Below are 21,129 nucleotides of genomic sequence, written 5' to 3' on the forward strand. Positions count from 1 at the left end.
CCGCCATCGCCACTTAACATTCCAGCAGCTGGTCATAGCATATCGTGACGCATGTAATGTCACACTCGTGAGCCGTTAGCAAGCAGCAGAGCCCCCCCCTCCCCTGCATCACCTCCCTGCTGTGAGACACAAAGAAGAGTATTGTGTATTCTGAGTCAGAGAGAATGAAAAAGAAAGCGAGACAGAAGAGAGAGGTGCGTCCAGTTACAAGGACCACCCCTCCACCACCCAAAACCTGTCACCGTCTCACTGTCTTGAAGCATGTAAACAAGCAGCAGGCAAACAAGAGATAGCCTTACCCAAGAGTGTGCGTGTGACCGAGAGGGAAGGGGGGGAGGGGTCGTCTTTAAACAGCACATCCTTCGACACGATTCAAATATGCACAAAATCACACACTCAAACTTACAGAAAAGCCAAAACTCTAAGGTAGAACCACATTTTTACTTCCTAACCCATCTCTAACCCAAACCCTGGGCATGGGTGTTTGCAAACAAACACCCCCACTCCTTTGAAATCCCCACAGCAAACACACTTGCATGATGGGAAGGCACCTCACTTTCTAGCTGACTTTCCGGGCAGCTACAAGAGATTTCCTGCTGGAAACAAAAGCATGAGGATTAAGTCTGCGGGAGGAAACGTGTCTGAAGTAAAAAAGGTGGACGGATAAGACAGATTTGGATGTAGTTAGATAAGCAGATAATACTTTGGCCGGGAGGCATAGTCGATGTGAAATATCGTTTTTGATCTGGGAGAAAGTAAAATGAAATCTCCAACAAAGACAGTTTTCTGTCATATTTCACACAAATTAGAAGCGATTCCTTTAGTGAGAAAAAAAGTGGATCCTTGTCTAACTTATCAGTGCGCGGCCATATTTCTTTTCGCAGCCAAAGACGGCATCAAGCAGACAGCTTTAGATCCTTAAACGTCCCTCGACTCTCTAGCCTGTAATTGAGGATTCAGACATCAGTGGAGTTCCACAGTGACCTGTCTTGATCCCCTGGTATTTACACTTCAAACTCTAGACTACAGCCTGGAGGTGCACATGCCCACATAGCAAAACACACACACACACACACACACACACACACACACACACACACACACACACACACACACACACACACACACACACACAACTACAACACATTAGCCCACAGTAAATGTACAAGATTAAGCATGAATGCGATTCCTTTCTCGCTCATTGAGCACACAAACAGAGACGAGGAGATACGAACACTGTTATTACACTTGATCTGTGTTCTTCTCTACCCCGCCTCAGGCCAAAGACTCAATTGCATTTTCAGCTCTAACAAATAAAGTGCTTTAGACACGGCTGGCCACACATAGGACAAAAGTGTATGGAGCAAGTTAAAAACAATATAACTGTGATATCTTTAACCTGCTATTTTGAGCATTTTTTCCATCTTTATTTTCCTGTTAAAGACGAAAATGTGGGAGAGAGGTCCCGAGCCGAGCCGCCCGCTCAACCAGGTGAGCTAAACTAGCACCCAGAAATTCCGCCTTCTGACTTCAATTGGAACGCATTAATTCACTTCCTATTGCTCACGTTGCTGCCAGAAAACATACATACAACGTATCGTATCGTGAGTGACATATTTCATTATTAAAAGGGGAAAGCGAGGCTCAGTGTGCACGTCTGCATGCCTTACAATTTACTTACCTACAAGACCGATAACTATTTATAGGTCCTCAAAGACTGAAAAATACATTCATGAGGACATCTACTCATCCCTACTGCCAACAGCTGCCCATGTGCACTTTCACAAGGGTTTATAATCCCAACATAAGGGTCTACACTAGGATCACCTTTAGGACTGTCAATCCATGCATGAATTCAGTGTGGACTGAGGCACTGAACCTACTAATCAACATCAACGCATTAAGCCACGTGCCCAAACCTATAACATTAGACGCACGCAAAATGGAAAGGACAAGCAGCTTGACAAGTGAGCGAGACAGAGACAGACAGGCATGGTAGAGAAAGGAGGACAGTAATCTAATAAGTTCCTGTAACGACTCAGGACAGATTTAGCCTCAACAGGCACATGGAAGGAGAGCAAAACTATGCAGGCGCATGTTCGAGCAGTGAGAACCTTTTTGAGGAAAGTACAAGAAGTGACAGAGATAAAAACATGGTGATAGAGAGGGAAGAGGCTTGGGGAAATCGGTTATCGGTTGCTGTGCATGCCAAACGCCAAACACACTGACACAACAGGAAAACTTTAAAGCCAGTGCGATTGGCCAGTTAGAAAGTTTGAATATCACATATCAGGAATAGTTGTGGAACACGTTTCTCTCCCATCCATCAGCCTGAGGTCATGTGTCATGTGTAGAGGAGTTATTTCTCAGCACTGACTGTGTATGTAAATGCCCCATGTCCTGCTTTGATCTCACATGTGAAAGGTCATGTCTGCCTGTGCATCACCACAACTGCTTCCAGTAGAGGAACTCGAGGAAGAACACCAAGAACCAGGGACGGGGGCCAAAGAGAGGAAGGTTGGATTAGACTATGTTTTGGCTAAAGAGATTGAAAAGAATGAAAAGCCACAAAGAGCTGCATATTACACCCAACACTCTGCAGTGTATGATACAAATGCAACTACACTGATGTTTCCTTATAAATTGTAAAGCCGTGGTTCTCACAGGAATGTTTTTAAGTGGTCTGCCTGCTGAAATGAACCAATCAGAATACATTATTTTACTTGGCCTGAATTTAGAGCACACTCAAAGCTGAAGTTCCTGTCTTATGGCAGAAATCGAATTATGCATATTATAAAAGGGGAAAGCACAGAAAGTGGTGGGGGTCGTACAGGGACGAGAACAGAAATGTTACAAAGCTCTGCTATGCAACTCTTCCAACAGGATTAGGAGCCAAACCCATTGCAGGGAGGCTTGGCAAAAGCCCCATGGGGAAAAGATGGGGAAGCAAAAGGAGGCGGGAGGTGGAGGGAGGAGTGGGGTGAATGCATGCGTGTAGCATCATGCCGTCTCAGCTTGAGTGGAAAAAGACGATTTTGCATAAATCATTCCTAATTGTTTAAGTGATGGCGTCCTTTGCTGCATCAATGAGTTATATGGCACAACTCCTCCTATAGCCTGTTATTGCATGCTTTAACAATTATAAACCTTGCCCGAGATATAGTTTCCCTGGAAAAAGGGAAAAAAAACAGGCAATGCGTTTTGTATATATGATGAATGGGAGCTACAGAGATGAATAAGCTAGCAGCTAACATTATTGATCTGCCCAGTCCTAAAAAGGAACATGCACCAGCTTTATTGCTATTGACATTTGCCTTTCCTATGTGCACTGTGTTCACAGTGGTTAATGAAACAGACTTACTTCAATCACATGTAAGATTTCTACTGAGGTCAAACATTAATTAAGATATGTATAAAGTCCCGTTGCACCAACACTTAAAGGAACATGTGTAAACTCTCACCAGTACAGATCAGCAGACTGCTTTCAAGTGATTTCTGTTTTTTTTAGCGCTCCCAATTGAAGTGCATAAATTGCAACCACTGCAGGACAAACAAATCTGGCTGCCGTTCATCTGTAGTGAGTGTAGCCTGACAGCCCACTGTGAGGCTGCATATGACAGGTATCCATGTTTATTTACACCTGGCCACCCCATCACAAGGGCTGGCCAGGTGAGTTGAGGATATCCTGAACTTTTCTGTGATAAAGTGTTGCTGTATTTTCTGCTGTTAGCCTCTGTTAGTGAAACATCCTTTGAAGTGGATCTAACATCGCTAAACTCCAACAAGTAGTGAATAAACTTGCATACAGTGTGAGAATGTAAACAACTCTTTATCAGAGGAAAAGGTAACATTAGCTGGCATGATGTTAGCTAACAACCAGCTGTTGCTGTTTAGCCAGCTCGTTGTCAGCTGTCCGGAGGATCACATGTCTAATCTGCTGACAATAAGTAATTGTGACAGTATCAAGAATAAATAAGTATATTTATTCAAGTTTTTTGTGTCTTACAGCTCTGTCTTAAGTTCAGGAGATAAGGCCTGAGGTGAGGAGGAAGAGGATGAGGTGAAAATGAAAGAGCAACGGTGGAGAAAGGCATAATGACACGAAGAAAACATACATGTACAAGTGTTAAATGTCATATATAGTTTGAAAGAGGTAACTTCAAGCTGCGTCTCGAGACACGTACATAAAATGTGATTAGGTTAAATAGCGATGTCTATCTCGCCACTGCATTCAAGATGGCAGGGCAACGTGGCGGAAGATGTAATTATACACTAATCTATGTATATTTGTCAAGAAAATGTTTTTTGTCTATTAAAGAACCTAAAAAATTGACTTACTGTACAGTTAAGAACATCAATTATTATTCAGACTGCAAACTTCATGACAAAAGACAATCTTGGCCTTTAGTTTTTCAATTCTGGCCACCAACCAGCATGGTTTGCTTGGTTTTACAGCCGTGAGTGGAACAAAAGAAAGCTGGCTGACCAGTTTCATTTACAGTAAAACTCAAATAGTTTCTGCTGTACCCACTCACAAACCTGTCACTGTCAGGACTTTGGTGCACCAAATGTTTACATATAATCTTACATATAGCAGAAAAAAAACAAAGAGTAGGTACATTACACTCAAATAAAGTACAGCTATGTCTTTGTGCTCATCATAAAATGACAGATACTCATCTTTCAGAAAACAGAGAAACCCCAAAGGTTTAAAGTGAAATTTGACAAGCTAAGATAAGAGCTCTTACAACCGGAACACACAGCCCACAGCTGTGGAGCAGAGCTACCACACACACACACACACACGCACACACACACACACACTGAGGGAGATTGAGGACAGATGGAACAGTGTTGTGGCTAGCAAAGTGTGTTAAGTGAGTGTATCTCGGTAGAGTTATCAGAGCATTCTTGTGTTTCAGCAGAGAGCTCGGGAAACATTCTCAGGCCTCCTGTTTGCCAGAAGAAAAGCACCTGTGCATGACTTACACAGGTTTTAGGAGGAACTTTGATTAGTAGCATAAGAAGAGTGACAGCTTTCAACCTTTCCCTCTCTAAATGAGACAGTGCTCACTTCAATACATCAATAAGTGGTCTTATGTTCTGCTGATGGGGCTTGTTTAAATGAAAATAATACGGTGTCATCACTCTCATTGTCAGATGTATAACTAGTCACAACCTATTCAAATGATATGTGGAAAAGGTACGCACACCCACAGAAAGACCCAGTATGAACTGGGCCTGATGAAAGGGATACAAAGAGGTCTGCCAACAATTACACTGGATCCATACGTATACACTGTATAGCAATATGATTTGGTTCTGGTCCTGAACTGGAATTTGGACCTAATTTAGATTTGCGACAAAGAAGAGGTCAAAAAATAACTACACAAAGAGGGGGAAAAAGCCAGAGGGAACCTAATTTAAGACGGACTGAAACACAGCTGGTGTACTGACTCACAGTACTTGTTAACTTGCTGATAGCCTAAAATTCCCCAAAGGCTTTCCTCTCCAGAAAGCCCAAAGGTCAAAAGGCCAAGCCATCAGCAGTAATGGTTGCTTAACACTTGACATCACGAAAAGAAGGGAAAAAAAACAGGGGGTTGGAGCTCTTCAGTGTAAGTGTGCACATCTGTTTAATTGTGCATGAACGTGTGCGTACTTATATTTATGTGTTTGGGCGCACAAGGCCACAACTAATTAAGAAGACTGCCCCCCCCCCCCGCTTAAGGGACCATCAAGAGGTCACTGTAGTCAAGGATACAGCAAGACCCGTCAGCTGTCAATGACAAGCATGAAAGCAGAGACAGCGAATGAGGGCTATACAGCCTGTAACCTGCTGAGCCGCTGGGGTCTCAGATGCTCCGCAGGTTGACTACAACAGCAATAAAGCACTTAGAAAAGGACAGTCAGCCTTTTGTCTGAGACAAAGACAAAGGCACAAGTCCTCCAGCAATGAAAGGTCTTCTTGTGAAAGCCTTGCACTGCCCTGTGAACCATGACATGGAGGTCTAGCTCGATTCCAGCTGCATTATCACACCAATGTTTCTGTCAGAATACAGAGAGGAGATTGCAAGACCAATATGGCTAACTGACAAAAAGACACACATTTTCTCACATGTAATTTCATCTTAAATACTTTTACCAGTCACAATGATCTACAGTGCAAAAAGCTAGACTGATGGACTGGGAATTCAGATTCCCCTGTTGTACCCTGGATCATAGCAGCTCATCTGCATTCTACCAACAAGTGCATATGTTAGGAGACATGACAGAGTAACAAAAAAAAGCTGGGAGAGCTCAACAGATCAAGCTGTGTTATGCTGTTTGCCCATTTGGGGGGTTTAAAGTGCTCTGGTTGATCAAGCAGAGAAAGCATGAGAGTGAGAAAAGAATAAGAAAGGCAAAGAGAGAGAGACAGCAGAGAGGTTTTGCAGCTACTGATAGGTAACAGGAGAGCTAGAGAAATATATTTATTCTTCTTGATTAATAGCTAAGTGTGAACCTCTGTATCTGCTCATCTGTGCTGTAGAAGGTATCCTCTGACTTTGGGTGTGAATGTCCAAATGTTTGCATTTGTCTAATCTTTAACTTTAAAGAATAAAGTGTGCTTCTGTCTTGGAGAAAAAGAAGCTCAGTGCAAATTCTTTCTACATGACTTAGCAGGGTTTGGATCTAAGCCTTCAGATCCAACCCCCCACCACAGAAACGTATCCAAACTTCTCTTTCATTCAAAAATCGATGTGTGAAAAACATGCGCAAAGCACGAAAAACTACAAAAAGAAAAACTTCATCCACCCCCCACTCCCTCCTGCAGTGAACCTGCACATTCATCCCATGAACTTTAAAGAGTGCTAGCATGGACAAACTCCAAACAGTGAGAAAAGGAAATCAGCAGCCTTCATATATCTGCACTACATGCATGAGTGCGCGCCAGCTTTTTCACCAAAACCCACATAACTGCAACAACAAAGCCACTGAGCTATGAGGGTGCCCTGTGAACGGCACCTTTTTATTACCTCTACCCACCACTTGCAGACAATACATTTATCAGCAATTACGTAAAGCAGCACAACCGGATGCTGCACAGAGCCTGCAGCAAACACTTCACTGATCATACAGTCAACAGTGCAGCTGTCTCTATTCATGAGAAAATTCTACACTGACTCCAAAGTGTGGTGATGAATCACATATTGGGGGAAATTTCCATCTTTAACACATTTTATGAAACTGACAGGAAAAGTGGGATTTTCTCAGAAAAACATGGTTGACTGCTTACCTGAAACAGAAATAGTCATGGGTGCTTCCAGAGCCCTGTCATTGTCCAAATCCCTGCTCAACCTCAGATCCCCAGTTTCTTCATTCAACAGCAGCAGACTTAGCTCATTTCCAGACTCAAACTTGTAGCGCAGTTTATCCGACACATCCGGGTCATGAGCCGGAACCTTTCCTATTATTCCAGATGGAAAACTGTTGGACTTGTTGGTGACATAGTTATTAAAGAGAATCTCAAAGTTGTGCAGCACTGGTTCGTTGTCATTCATGTCTACTAGGCGGATGTGCACAGTAGCACGGCTCACTAGCGGTGCTGATGTGGCCTGAACAACTATGACATACTCAGTTTTGGTCTCATAATCCAAGTCTGTGAGTGCAGTGAGGTCTCCATTGAAAATATCCAGCTGGAACACTTCTGGAATATTTCCTTCTACGATCTGATACATGATCTGAGCATTAGTGCCATCATCGGGGTCTGTGGCAGTGATCTGGGCCACGACTGATCCCACTGGGCTGTTCTCTTGCACGTCAATAAAAAGCTCATCCTTCTCAAACACTGGAGCATTGTCATTTATGTCTTGGACTACAATATGAATAGAAACAGCAGCTTTCAGAGGCGGAACACCTTTATCCACGGCAAAAGCCTTCAGGTTATAAACATGAACGTTTTCCCGGTCCAGCTTGCGAGCGGTTCTGACGATGCCAGAGTGAGGCTCTACGTGAAAATCCCCGTCACCGTCATCCCCACCTTGAAATGTATAGGTCACCCTGCCGTTTGATCCACTATCTCTGTCTGAAGCAGAGATCTGGAGCACACTAGTGTAGACAGGTGCATCCTCAAGAACACTCCCCTGGTAGATGTCTCTGAGAAAATGAGGAGCATTATCATTGGCATCACTGATGATGATCTCTACATAAGTGATGTCAGATTTCTGGGGGATGCCATTGTCTTTGGCAGTGATGGCTAAAGTGTAGGAGGCCTGATCCTCATAGTCAAGCTCCATTTTGGTTACGATGGCACCTGTATCTGGGTCAATTTCGAACTGAGGAACATTGTCTTCCATTACGTATGTGATACGAGCATTTTCCCCCGTGTCTTCATCTGTCGCACTGATCACTATCACAGTGCTGCCCACTGGTTTGTCTTCACTGATAGACACGTGGTAGCTGGCGCTTTGGAAGACAGGCCGGTGTGTGTTGGCATCGGTGACATTGATGAACACCTGGGCGGTATCGTAAAGTGTTCCATCACTGGCGGTGACTGTCAGGACATACTGGCGTTCCAGCTTGTAGTCCAGGGGAAGGGCTAAGGTGATGAGGCCACCGCCACTCTGGCTAGTGATGGCAAAGCGGTTCCTGGTGTTGCCGCTGGAGATCTGATACGTCACCATGCTGTTAACATCCCTGTCCACAGCGGTCACTGTCAGCACACTGCTGCCGACCACAGCATCTTCGTTGATCTTCAGTGAGTAGGTCTTCTCTGAGAATGTGGGTGTGTTGTCGTTCACATCCAGCACTGTGACGCTGACACTGGCAGAGGAGGACCTCACAGGTGTCCCGTGATCTCTCGCCTCCACGCCAAAGGTGTAAAATTCAATTTCCTCCCTGTCGAGCGGCTCACTAACTGTAATCCAGCCTGTGCTGTTGTTGATGGTGAACGGAAAACCTGGCGTGGTGTCGGTAATGCGGTATTCCAGGAGAGAATTTTTCCCTGAATCGGCATCAATGGCTTGAATGTGGATGACAGAGTAACCAACGGCCACATTTTCCAGCACTGTAGCCTGGAAAGGTGTGCTGACAAACATGGGTGTGTTGTCATTGACGTCCACCACTTGCACCACCACCATCCCTGTGCTGTTTATCAGCGGAGGCCTGCCTCCATCCTGAGCCTTAATCCTTAAATTATACTCCCGAATCATTTCATAGTCAAGAGGATTGATGACATCAATGACACCAGTGGGGGAGTGAATGTAGAACTGCCCTTTAACGTTGCCACTTATGATGCTGTAGTGAACTTTGGCATTGTTTCCCTCATCTCTGTCCGTCGCCTCCACCTGGATCACTTTGGTGTTGACTGGCACGTTCTCTGGGACCTGCACCACGTACCTCTTTTCAGTGAACTGTGGGTAGTTGTCATTTTCGTCTTCCACAGTGATGTAAACTGTGGCGGTGGCACTGCGGGGACTTGGCTCCTTCCCCTGATCGTTGGCTTCGACGATCAGTTGGTACTGGGACCGGGTCTCCCTGTCAGGCCGCTCTCTGATCCTCACCAGGCCGCTCCGGGGGTCAATTTCAAACACAGAGTTGACTTCGTCTGCGTTCACAATTTTATAGATCATGTCGGCGTTGGAGGGAGCATCACCGTCAGTGGCCCGGACTGTCTTAACTTCAAAGCCCACTTCTACGTTTTCTCGGATGCTGACTCGATATTCATTTTGCTCAAACACAGGGGTGTGGTCGTTGGTGTCACTTACAGTGACAGTGAGGTAAGAAGTGGCAGATCTTTTGGGGGTGCCATTGTCCGTCACAGTAACTTTGAACACATGGGTGTCTTTGACTTCTCTGTCCAGAGCCTGGATAGTTGTTATGCTTCCAGTCTGTGAGTCTATGTAGAAAAAGTCATCAGACCTTTTATCAAACAAGGCTTCCATGCTGTACTCCAGCCTCCCCGCTTCTCCATCATCTGGGTCATTTGCTTTTAGGGTGATAACTCGCGTCCCAGCGGGCTCATTCTCACGCACAGACACCTGATAGTTGGGAAGTTGAAACTGGGGAGATGAATTAACCTGCCGCTTTCCCCTTCTGATCAGCACAACAGACTGTCTGTGGATGGTTTCTGACGGGCTTTGGTGTTGTTTGCGCGCTTTAACGAGCGTCAAATGAAGCTGCACAGAGAGCCCGCTGCCCGGAGAGCTGTGCAGCGCGCAGTGAAGCTTCTCCTCCGACTGTCCACTGTGTTTAAGACACAAGTCACTAGCCAGGAATAAATCTCCGTGCCTGATCACCCCGACAACGTTTCTTCCTACACACTCAGTATCCAAAAAGGCAGTGTTTTGCGTGAAAGAGGGTAAAAGTTTTGTTACATTCAAAAGTAGAATACCTGCAGGTAAGCAGGAAGTTGCCTCCAGTTTTGAAAGGTGTTTTATTTGAATGTCTGGCTCACCTGACGCTTTCTTTCTCTTGTATTTAATAAAACAGTCCTGGCCGTGAACGAACACATTAAAATGCGTCAGGATAACGTCTCCGGACGCGGAGGAGACAGTTCTGAAATAAACAGGCGCAGGATTCCTGGGTGTGCGCGCACACTGAACTTTGTGGGACAGGCGGATAACACCGTCGAGCCTCCCAACTTGGAAACAACTCTGAATGAAGTTGGGAGATAAAGTCCTGTCAAGTTTATAAGTCCACCCAGGGCCGAGCGACAGGTTGGCCAAAAGGCTCCCGGGCTGTGAACTCTCCGAAAGGTGCATCTCCAAACATCCCGCGAGCGGCGGCACGGTGAACAGAACCCAAACCCAAACCCAGCAACACATCGGCGGCTCCATGCTTGTAAACCTGCCGAATCCCGTTCAACTTCACCGAAACTCCTCCGCAAAAAAAGTAAAGAAAAGCATTAAGTCTCCCTCTCCCAGCACCGCGTCTTACTTTTCTCCCGCATGGTGAAGTAATTCTCAACGTGGAAAAAGACGCTGGGTATCCATAGTATCAGTGTGTCCAGGCGCGTCACGGCTGCGTAAACACACACTGAGTTTAAAATGAGTACAAAATGGCTCCGCGGCTCTCCTCCTCCTCCACCTCCTCCTCCTCTCTCCTCCTCAGAGACTTATTACCATAAACCTGCTGTGTTCCCCCTCTGGGACGCTTTCGGGTGGGGTGGTGGCGAGGAGGCTTTCTTTTTTTTTTTCTCATGGAGATTTAGGAAGTGCCGCTGTCCGGGTGACCAATACGCACAGGCGCATTGTTATTACAATAGGACGAGATGTGGGTAAAATTCCTGCTGCGCGTTTAAGTGTCGCTCCCTCTTCAACTTCTGTGTGCTGAAGCGTTCTGAGCTGTGATGGTACAATTAAAACAGACCTGAGGCTCAGTGAAGGAAGACTGAAAATGTCATCATCACAGCTTTAACCAGCTCCTACTCATCTATGGAGGGGAGAAAGTTGAACAGTTATTTATATGTCACATCAATGTAGTAAATATTAGACACAGGGAACTGTGGACTGCACCACAAAACTACAGGAATGTCGCAGAGGATCTCACTTCCTTCACCCGTGCAGTTTACTTGTGTGCGTCATGGTCAGAGATGAGTGTTTTTTCTTCATTTGTAATACATCAACAACAATATAATAATAATAATAATAATAGGTAAAATCAGACAGCGTTTCAGGCATCTAAGTTTGTATGATTTTAGAACTTTATGTTCATTCAAACACATTTCCTCACGTTTCATTTTGTTTTGCCTCAACAAAACGATTTTTTTTTTTAATTTAAAGTTTAAGCTGACAAAAAAATGACTTTTCTATTCTGGAAAAAACTCCCACAACAACGATTATATGCTGCACTTTAACGTGTATCACGAGGCAATGCCGTTACTCTCGGGATTCGTTATGTTTGTGCTAAACAACGTTAACTCCAGAATAACAGTTGACGTTAGTCTTGTACAACAGCGCCCCTACGAGGACCAGCAGCTTTACAACAGTTGGCCCACAGCTGCCGTATCCACTGATGAACTTCCTTATGCACACCTTGCTGGTGCCGGGTTGGACCCGTTTTTACCTGCACAACTTCCTTAACTTTCCGTTGCACAGATTCAGCAAAGTCCTGGAAACATTCCTGAGATATTTGAGTCTGTGTCAACTTGACAGCATTACAACTTCGATCCCTCGCTGCTCCAGTCTGCATGCCAATCAGTTGCTTTCCAATGAAGTGTGAATGTTAGACAGCATGTCGCAAAGAGTGCTTGTGTGTAAAATTCTCCAGTAGAGTAGAAGTGCTCTAAAAACCAGCACATGTACTCTATGGCACCAACAGCCGTGTCATTTTAAGAGTCACTTAAATCACCTTTTTGTTCAAATGCTCAGTTTGAACATCGGCAGGTCATCTCGACCATGTCTACATGTCTGATTGGCTGATTAGACATTTGTGTTACAAGCAAAAGAAAAAGAAAAAAAAGGTGTGCCTAACAAAATGACCATTATGTACATAAACTCAATTTTGCCCAAGAAAAATCACGACTCTGGACAGAACATGATATGGCACATTTAAACACAGGCGTGTGCAGGGAAAGCAAATGTCACTCTTCGCATTTATTTATTTGTTTAAGTCCATTTTTCAAATGTACACTTTGTACAGAGTTCGTTCTCCTGCGCCCGAAGAAAGCACTGCTGTTTTTTAAAAAACATTAACCTGGCATTTAAAATACAATACAGCATTAGAAATCATCTTTCTTGTAATTTACAACTACTGAAATAAATGGCACAACCGATGGATAAAAACATCCAATACTCTCACATTTCCTTTCTCTCCTATCAGGCATTTTTTTAGGTCATAATTTAACCACCGTCAAATCCACAACAGAATAAACTTGGATCATAGAAGTTGTGAAACATACAAAAATAATTTTTTAGTAGCCTTCAAAGTTTTTAGCTGGTCTGAAAAAAAACAAACAAACTAACCTGAGAAGCCTTAAAACTTTTAAGACAAACTACATAAACTCTTATTACACCAATAAAGTAGAACAAGCCAAGAGTCAACCAGATCTGCCCACAAGGTAGTGTCCTCTGAGGAAACGTGAGCATTCTGACAGTCCAGCAGAACTTCACAAATCTTCACCCAGGTCTCCCAGTAAAGAGAAAGCAGAGCTTTCAGACCACAAAAAAAGAAGCACCGTCTACAGTTCAGAAAATGCTCTGCTTAACAATGTGAGCTCATTTTTTGCTTTTATGAAAACACACAGTGCACTGTAGAAATGCACAAACCTACTCGTTTACACAATTTCAATTAAATAACTGCATTTCACGAGTGCATCTTTGTCCTCGTAGTGAAGCCAACAACAAGCAGTACCTGGAAGTTATCTCTGTGGTGTTGGTACAGATCTTGGACGGAAAGATTATATTAGGTTAAAAACAGTAGAGATCTACTTATGTAAAAAACAAAAAAAACAACCCATAAACAAAACACTGCTGTTTCCTGGAGCCTTTAAAAAGCCAATCAACCCTCTGCTCTGTGTCACTAAAGCCGGTCCAACCATCTCTTGGACTGGCTTATGTTCCTCACAGGGTGCTCGCAGCTCATGTGCTGCACACAGTGCATTTCCCCCACAGCCGGACTGTGAGCTCCTCTCAGCTGTCTGGTTCAGGGGTCGACTGCTCTTTGCGCTGAAAGGCTGCTACCATCCGCTCGCGGCCCTTCTGCAGCGTGAATTCGCTTGGCCCAAGCTGGGTGATCTTCCCACTGCCCAAACACTCGTCCCCTTTGTAGAGCACGGCAAACTGTGGAAGGAAAACAAGAACACTCCGATAACACAAAGAAGCCACACATGTAGTGTGATGTTAAAGAACAGTCCTGAACATGTTAGCCGCTACCTGTCCAGGTGTCAGAGCTCTGACTGGCTGGGAGAGCAAAATCCACACAGAGCCGTCCATGTTCAGAGTTACTGTGCAGGGAACTGGAACGCACAGTTGAAGCTGTGTTTAATGTTTGAGCCGATTTTCAGTCGGCATTAATAATCTTCTCGCAGGCACTGATAACACAGAACTCACCGAGCGGCATCTGGTGGATGAAGCGGAAGTGACAATCCATCATTTGGGTCCTGGCTAGTTCGGGGGGCGGGTCTTCTGTTACCCAGTGGAAACGCTCCGTTCGCACGGTGTCGCGGAAAAGAGCTGGGTGATTGGTTGTCGGAGCCTGAGCCACAAGAGGTGTAACAAATCAAGTACCCGATTAAAAATGGTCACGAATTGCAACACGTTGCTCAAGAAACACCTAAGATGAATACGCTGCCTCCTACAGGGAGTTACAGGTATTACCATCCTCCGTTTCATTTTACAAACTTGGTTTTTGAATCTACAAGTCTATGGGCTCAAAATGTGGTCATAAATATTTTGTACTTGTAAATTGGTTTTGTACTTGTAAAAAAGATTTGTATGTGTAAAAAAAATTTGTACGTGCGTAAAAAAGATTTGTGTGTGGACTTAGCCAAAAAAAACCTGCAAGTTACAACTACGAATTTTGACCCTATTTTTCTTCCTTTCATCTGATTGGTGAATGTCATGTCAATCACAAATGTAACAATCCAATCAGAGAACAGATGGCTTTGGCTGTCGGAGGGGCGCTTTTTTTGAACTGCAGGTCTTTGAAGGGAATAAATACCCTTTTACATGCCAACCCAGCGTTTTCCTTCATCACCACGAAGGAAAACAGTCTGTGGTCGTCCGAGTTTGATGATTTTTGTGTCACAGGTCTACGTGTTTAATACAGGACCTTCCACAGCCTTTTCAACAGCGCTGCGGACACGGGGGGCAGTGTTTTGGAAATGACAGTCTTCATTACAAAGCTTTCTTCGTTATGAATTAGCATACATGTTTTTATTGAACATTTGAAGAACTAGCAAAAAAACCAGAAACTCTTGTAGTTCACATAAAGTCAGCGATAAAAACGACAAGGAGCAGGTGCATCTAGTACAGGTAGAGCTGCTGCAAAAACCCACAGAGCCCAGCAGCCAGCGTAACAAATTCTGGATCCTTTGCTTTTAGTCAGCAATTAGCATTAGCAGCGTATCCTGCATCCGATGTGAAAGGACTTTTATGCTGCGCGCTGTGACTCACAGCAATGGTCCTGGGTCAGCCCTGACTTTGTGTTAAACTAATCTTAAAGTAATAATGGTATTTCTAACCACTGATATACCACAACTTTATCCTTTCAACAGCTGCTGAAAGTAAGGGGACCTAGCTGCTATCGGATATTTATATAGAAATTACCCTTCAAGGACCTGCAGTTCAAAAAAGTGCCCCTCCGACAGCCAAACCCATCTGTTCTCTGATTGGATTGTTACATTTGTGATTGACATGACATTCACCAATCAGATGAAAGGAAGAAAAATAGGGTCAAAATCCGTACTTGTAACTTGCAGGGTTTTTTTTGGCTAAGTCCACACACAAATCTTTTTTACGCACACACAAATCTTTTTTTTACACACACAAATCTTTTTTACAAGTACAAAACCGATTTACAAGTACAAAATATTTATGACCACATTTTGAGCCCATACAAGTCGACACATTCATGAACATTAAAACTGGAGAAAAAGAAAAAAAATCGCTCCTAATTGTAAGGGAACATCAGGAGAATGTTAAGATGGATGCGTTGACATTTGATAACTTAAACACAGATGTTCTCACCACAAACACATCTCCAGTAACGATGTCTTTGTCCACCACGAACCAGGCGTCTCTCTGCCCGCCTATCCTTGCCCTTTGGCCCAGTGTCAGTGTGAACCAACCTGTATGGACAGAAACACATAAGAATATGAGAAAAGAAGGGACAAACAGGTGTCTGATAGTTTTATACATGCGCATATGGACCAAAACAACCTCTGTAACCTTTAACATGTGACTGCATGGGAAATAATTTGACTTTGAAGTCAGCCTCATGTGGCCATTTGAGGAACTGCATATTTCAGCACTTCAGACGTTGCTTTGTTTTTAGCTCCAGAGAATGCTGCCTGACTATAATACATTTTAGTCAGGTGTACAGTAGTGGCACACTTTTATTTTTTTTAAAAAGATGTTCACAAACACACCTTTGTGGGTTCCCATTACAGTTCCATCCTCAATGGAGACAAAGTTCCCAGGTTTGGGGTCCAGATACTGAAAATAGAAACAAAGCAGCTGAAGATCAAAATGATCTGAGGTCATCTTAAAAAGAGATGGAAGGTTTTGTCATAAATCCTATGAAAATGAGATACTTTTGCCATGTGAAATAAATACTTGCCTCCAAGATGAAGTTTTCAAAGTTTCTCTCTCCAATAAAGCAGATACCCATGCTCTGAAACGACACACCAGTCAATTTAAATCCTGTGTTCCTCTCCTCTCTCCTTATTAAAGTCTGTAATATATTTGAGCACCTCTTTCTTCTTCAGCACGTGGTGAAACCCGGCCTCAGCAGCCATCTTTTTCACAAATTCTTTGGTGAGTCCAGCGAGCGGGAACATGGTTTGTCGTAAGGCTTGTTGTGGGATCTGACTGAGAAAGAAAGTCTGGTCCTTGAGGAGATCCGCCCCTTTGTACAGCTTCACAGCTGGTGATGGGAACGCAAGAAAAAAAGACAAACTTCACTCGCAGAAACAAAAATAGTGGAAATTAGTGTAAAAATCAGAGATATAAGAGGTATAAAGGGAAAGTCACACTTACGATTTCGGATCTCAAATCGATCTCTGAACAGTGTGGTGGGCGGAGCTGTGTGAGCCTGTTCGAAAACTTCGTCATCTTCCTGTGATGTCCTGGCATAGTGGCCTGTTGCCATGGCATCAGCACCTACAGGAAACAATGTGTCTCTTGGAGTGTGTCTGAGACTTAAGTGATCATATTTTATATTTCAACCAATAAGCATGAGAATGAAAATAAAACAGCGTACCCAGGGTGTCGATGGCATATTTGTGGAAGTGGTTAAATTTGATGTGCTTGTTGCATAGTATGTCTGGGTTTGGTGTTCTTCCCCTCTCATATTCCTTCAACAGATTACTGCAAACCAGACAGAGAGAAACTGCATTCAGTGCTCAACACTGGATAAAAAAACAAGTAAAAAATTTGAGAGATTCCACATTCTGATCCTAGTTTTTGTTCTAAATCTCATTGAAGTCAATATCAATTTTAAATGTAAATCAGAACATTTTTCCTTATCAGGAATCCTGGAAGCTCGCCTCATATTGCACTTTTTAAGCTCTTCCAGCATGCACACAGTTGTTGCACATCTGCAAGCCACTTTGCAACCAGCCTCCAACTGAGCTCCTACTTTTTAATGCTGCATATGAACATTGTAGATAGCATGTTGGTTTGATAGTTAGTGCTGTTGCCTCACAGCAGGAAGGTAATGGGTTCAAATCCACTGACCAGCTGGGGAGGAAGCCAGGGAATCTGGAGTGAACCCACATAGGATCTATGTTGCGTCTGCATGTTCTCCTCGTGCCTGCATGGGTTCTCTTTGGGTACTCCGACTTCCTCCCACATTTCACAGGCACACTTTAGGTTAACTGGTGATTCTTAATTGGTCGTAGGTGTGAATGGTTGTCTGTCTGCCTGGATGACCTGCCCAGGGTGTAACCTTCCTTTTGCCTTATGACAATTGGGACAGGTGGAACAAAACAGGGAATAGATGTAGCCCTCTCTTCTGTGCTTACTGCCACCTACAGCTTTCCATGTATGTACACAGAAGGGCAGGAAGCCCACACAACTGAAGCATCCAAATATGACTTACTGCACACAGAAATACCTTTGTGTATCGTGGTCCAAATGACCTGCAACTGTCTTTTTAGCAGCTCTTTAAACTAGTATGTTTAGAAACGATATGCTGAAAATCCCTTTGGAGCATTTTCACAAAAACGGCATTTCTCAAATTTCATTGGAGATGGCGGCATCTGTAATGGATAAAGTATGTTGAACACAGCGCCGACAGGACGATATACAGAGGAGGTGGAAAGGGGATGGAGGCAGATGATAAGCTGCTGTGAGCCCTAAAGGCAGCAGACAGAAATACCTGAAAACTTCATGCCAGTACTCTTTGACATAGGAGACTTGATGAAAGGGGACATCCAGGCTCTGGCACACTCTGTATGCGTCCTCACAGTCCTTCTCTGTGGTGCAGACCCCCTTCTCATCCAGAGAATCCCAGTTCTTCATAAAAACTCCAGTCACGTTGTAGCCTTCAAACAACACGCAATCACAATGAGACTCACTTACAGCTTTACTTTGGTTTTTCTGACTTTATTTGATTGATTGATTTCTTTGATTCGTATACGGCGGCTTCACCCGTCTGGCTAACCTTTCCCCATCACAAAGCCAGTACAGGTGTGCTTCAGTGTTTCCACTGCCAGCTTTTCTCACCTCGTCTCTTCAGCAGTAACGCTGCGACGGAGCTGTCAACGCCGCCGGACATGGCGCACACCACGTGCTTTATCAAAGCCATGTTTTCATATTACTGCAGTCTGTCTTTGAACACTTTCTCGCTCACGAAGCTAGAATATTTCACCCAGCTGCTCCACAGAAGCCGCCATGTTTGCGGTCCACTCAGCAATAACGTTCGACTTGAAACGCATTTTATGCCGGAACCATCGAGCTGCAGAGGAGGGAGACGAAAAAGTTGTAACACTAAACTTCAAGGAGCTGAGTGAAAACAAATAATTAAGGTCTGTGTAAAAAATACCGAACAGAATAAATATACATTTTTGGTTTCGTTTAAAGGCGAAACATAGTTGTTTTATATATAATTTAACTTTCACGTTTTTTCCTAATAAATCAGAGGCTCCGAACTGCTTACAAATTAAATCAACTCAATTCTTTACATTTTCCGATTATTAAAGCGGTGAACTCATGGTTGAGAGCTACATATTTTAAATTAATCCTACAGTAACTGCAAAAATATATTAATAAATTAATGAGTGTCTTTTATACGTTTATGTAAAACTAAACTACTGGGTGTGATGATGTTTCTCTGTTTCTGACCCACCCAGATGTGTGAGGTGTCTGCAGACCCTGTCACCCTGGACATGCTAAAAGAAGCGAGAGAGACGGTGAGGAGCAGCCCTCTGGGTGTCATCAACACCCCCATGATCGCCTGGAGGCAGACCACCCTGCCTCTCAGCATTGACTGCAACATCCACATCAAACTGGAAAACATGCAGAGAACTGGTTGGTGAAACCCACTTTGTTTGGCTTCCCTGACACTTTGCTGCAGGTTTATTGACTTCCTGTTTTTGAATGACAGGGTCTTTTAAGATCAGAGGAGTAGCCAATCAGTTTGCCAGGAGACCGGCGGGTGGCCGTTTTGTCACCATGTCTGCTGGAAACTACGGCAAGTCGTTTGCATATGCCTCAAAACACTTTGGGTCAAAGGGCAAAGTGGTGATGCCTGAAACCGCCCCAGAGAACAAGTCCATCTTTATACAGGTCAGAGGTTGTTTGTGGCACAGTTAAGCAAAAGACAAAAGCCTTGAAAGTTAAATACAGACAAATAAATTACTTCCTAATAAGTGTGAATTTATTACTTTGTCATTTTCATGGAGTGGTTATTCTTGTACTCAGAGTTTAGGGGTGGAGGTGGAGCGAGCTCCTACATCCTGTCTGATAAATGTGGTGAACCGTTGTGTTCAGGAGGACAACATGACCTTCCTGCACTCCTTCGATGACCTGGATCTAATTGCAGGGCATGCCAGGTACAATCAGGGCTGGATGCTAGTGCATAAGAGTGCTTCTATCTTCGTGTTTTATTGGTAACAATTACATTTCTAATATCTCTGTCTTTTATTAATTACGTGTGCACATGCATTTAGTCTTGGTATGGAGGTGCTGGAAGTGATGCCGGAGCCTGATGTGGTGGTGGTGTGCTGCGGTGGAGGTGGGCTGCTGGCTGGAGTAGCTGCTGCCATCAAACTGTCAGGTTGCAGTAAAACCAAGATCTACGGCGTGGAGCCAGAAGGAGGTAAAAAGTCACCGACAAACTGATGTTTAACTCGTTTTTGTGTGCAGAAACTTTAAGTGTGTTTCTGCTTAACGCAGCTTGCACAATGTACAAAAGCTTAATTGAGAAGAAGCCAGTAGAAATGGACAGCAAGAGCATCGCGTCAGGTCTTGCACCACCTTTCGCAGGTAGTTTTTGTCAAATTTCTCTCCAGCATATCTGGGTTGTATGTGAACTGTTTTTTTTTTTAAATTCCTTGACTTTCTGTTTGCAATACATGAGAAAATAGAAGAGTTTTCTTGCGCCATCACCAGGCAGGCTGCCCTATCAGCTGTGCCAACGTTACGTGGAGGGGATCATCCTCGTTAGCGATGAGGAGATCGAGGCTGCCGTGTCCACGCTCTACAGATCCGGGCTGGTAGTGGAGCCATCAGGCTCTGCTGCTTTTGCTGCCATCGTTAACAACAAGATCCCAGAGCTGGAGGGCAAGGATGTTGTGTGCATCCTCACCGGAGGGAATATCGGAAAAGCCGAGCTTGTGAACTTTCAGGATTGACAAACTACAAATCTGTGACTTCTTACAAATCCGTGCCAGTAACTCTCTCAGATAACAATTTAGAATAAACATTGCTAATACCCATGTTTTTACTGCTGTCGTAATTCTGCGTCTTTCTGGTATGTTTTTTATATTCTTAAAAGTCTGACAGTGTGAGAGAGTGTGCCGATCAGAATGTGTAGGTAAGTGCTTGACTCTGATTGCTGATTGGGAATGACAGCAACTCAGCCATGAAGTGGTATACCACATAACATCACAGAGCGAGGACAGCATATGTTGATGCGCATGGTGTGCAAAGACCACCACCTTCCTGCAGACCTCCAAACTTCATGGAATAGGTTTCCATGGCTGAGCAGCTGCATCCCAGCCATGGGCGATCGTGGCTCAACATTGTGGGAACTGTTTGCAGATGCCCCCTTTCTGTTCCACCAGGACCAGTGCACAAAGCAAGGTCCATAAACACATGAGAGAGTTTGGTGTGGCAGAACCTCAACCTGATAGAACACCTTTGGGATGAATTAGAGCAGAGACTGCGAGCCAGGTCCTCTCGTCCAACATCACTGTCTGACCTCACAACTGTGCTTCTGGAAGAATGGTCAAAAATTCCCATAAATCCCTCCTAAACCTTT

The 21,129-nt window shown here is 44.1% G+C and overlaps 3 protein-coding genes across 13 annotated transcripts in view; 1 reads left to right on the forward strand and 2 right to left on the reverse strand.

The window, feature by feature from the left end:
• celsr1a (cadherin EGF LAG seven-pass G-type receptor 1a) overlaps positions 1 to 11,188 on the reverse strand; it is a 96,506-nt gene extending 85,318 nt beyond the window's left edge. For 4 of the 10 annotated variants that reach the window (XM_086268477.1, XM_086268472.1, XM_086268473.1 and 1 more), the window contains exon 1: positions 7,280 to 11,183. In XM_086268477.1, the coding sequence (XP_086124603.1) occupies positions 7,280 to 10,820 (3,541 nt within the window). In that variant the 5' untranslated portion in view covers positions 10,821 to 11,183. Of the gene's footprint in view, positions 1 to 7,279 lie in introns of all 10 variants that reach the window. The other 6 variants (XM_086268479.1, XM_086268476.1, XM_086268469.1 and 3 more) reach the window with 4 other exon arrangements.
• Positions 11,189 to 12,548: 1,360 nt separating this feature from the next.
• On the reverse strand, positions 12,549 to 18,546 carry trmu (tRNA 5-methylaminomethyl-2-thiouridylate methyltransferase). The gene is made up of 11 exons (XM_086269962.1): positions 18,372 to 18,546; positions 18,025 to 18,190; positions 16,906 to 17,012; positions 16,683 to 16,805; positions 16,397 to 16,569; positions 16,264 to 16,317; positions 16,073 to 16,139; positions 15,672 to 15,772; positions 14,034 to 14,178; positions 13,857 to 13,939; positions 12,549 to 13,763 (listed from the first exon to the last, which is right to left on the reverse strand). Exons 1-11 carry the CDS (start codon positions 18,451 to 18,453, stop codon positions 13,614 to 13,616), a joined length of 1,251 nt encoding a protein of 416 aa, XP_086126088.1. The 5' UTR covers positions 18,454 to 18,546; the 3' UTR covers positions 12,549 to 13,613.
• A 451-nt stretch (positions 18,547 to 18,997) lies between these two features.
• LOC147310535 (uncharacterized) lies at positions 18,998 to 20,686 on the forward strand. Of its 2 annotated transcripts, none has more exons than XM_086269511.1 (6): positions 18,998 to 19,175; positions 19,252 to 19,433; positions 19,569 to 19,699; positions 19,817 to 19,965; positions 20,043 to 20,132; positions 20,259 to 20,686. In XM_086269511.1, the coding sequence occupies exons 1-6, from the start codon at positions 18,998 to 19,000 to the stop codon at positions 20,498 to 20,500; spliced, it is 972 nt and encodes a 323-aa protein (XP_086125637.1). In that variant the 3' UTR covers positions 20,501 to 20,686. The 2 variants fall into 2 exon arrangements, with proteins under 2 accessions (XP_086125637.1, XP_086125638.1); XM_086269512.1 differs by having other exon boundaries at positions 20,234 to 20,458.
• The last annotated feature ends 443 nt before the right edge of the window (positions 20,687 to 21,129 follow it).

The sequence above is a fragment of the Aulonocara sp. 'chitande type north' Nkhata Bay genome, linkage group LG17 (genome assembly GCF_057382095.1).
Source record: "Aulonocara sp. 'chitande type north' Nkhata Bay isolate Kocher_YH1m ecotype deep benthic linkage group LG17, A_spYH_male_GT1.1, whole genome shotgun sequence".
In the NCBI taxonomy this organism is placed as follows: domain Eukaryota; kingdom Metazoa; phylum Chordata; class Actinopteri; order Cichliformes; family Cichlidae; genus Aulonocara; species Aulonocara sp. 'chitande type north' Nkhata Bay.

What these genes read in the sequence shown, in the direction of transcription:
- trmu (XM_086269962.1), bottom strand. Translation starts at nt 18,453, where the DNA reads ATGGCTTTGATAAAGCACGTGGTGTGCGCCATGTCCGGCGGCGTTGAC. An exon ending in GTTACTGCTGAAGAGACGAG is followed by an intron (nt 18,191 to 18,371) that starts GTGAGAAAAGCT and finishes TGTTGTTTGAAG; the next exon opens with GCTACAACGTGACTGGAGTT. An exon ending in ATATGCCATCGACACCCTGG is followed by an intron (nt 16,806 to 16,905) that starts GTACGCTGTTTT and finishes TGTTTCCTGTAG; the next exon opens with GTGCTGATGCCATGGCAACA.
- LOC147310535 (XM_086269511.1), top strand. Translation starts at nt 18,998, where the DNA reads ATGTGTGAGGTGTCTGCAGACCCTGTCACCCTGGACATGCTAAAAGAA. An exon ending in ACAAGTCCATCTTTATACAG is followed by an intron (nt 19,434 to 19,568) that starts GTCAGAGGTTGT and finishes TCTTGTACTCAG; the next exon opens with AGTTTAGGGGTGGAGGTGGA. An exon ending in CTAATTGCAGGGCATGCCAG is followed by an intron (nt 19,700 to 19,816) that starts GTACAATCAGGG and finishes ACATGCATTTAG; the next exon opens with TCTTGGTATGGAGGTGCTGG.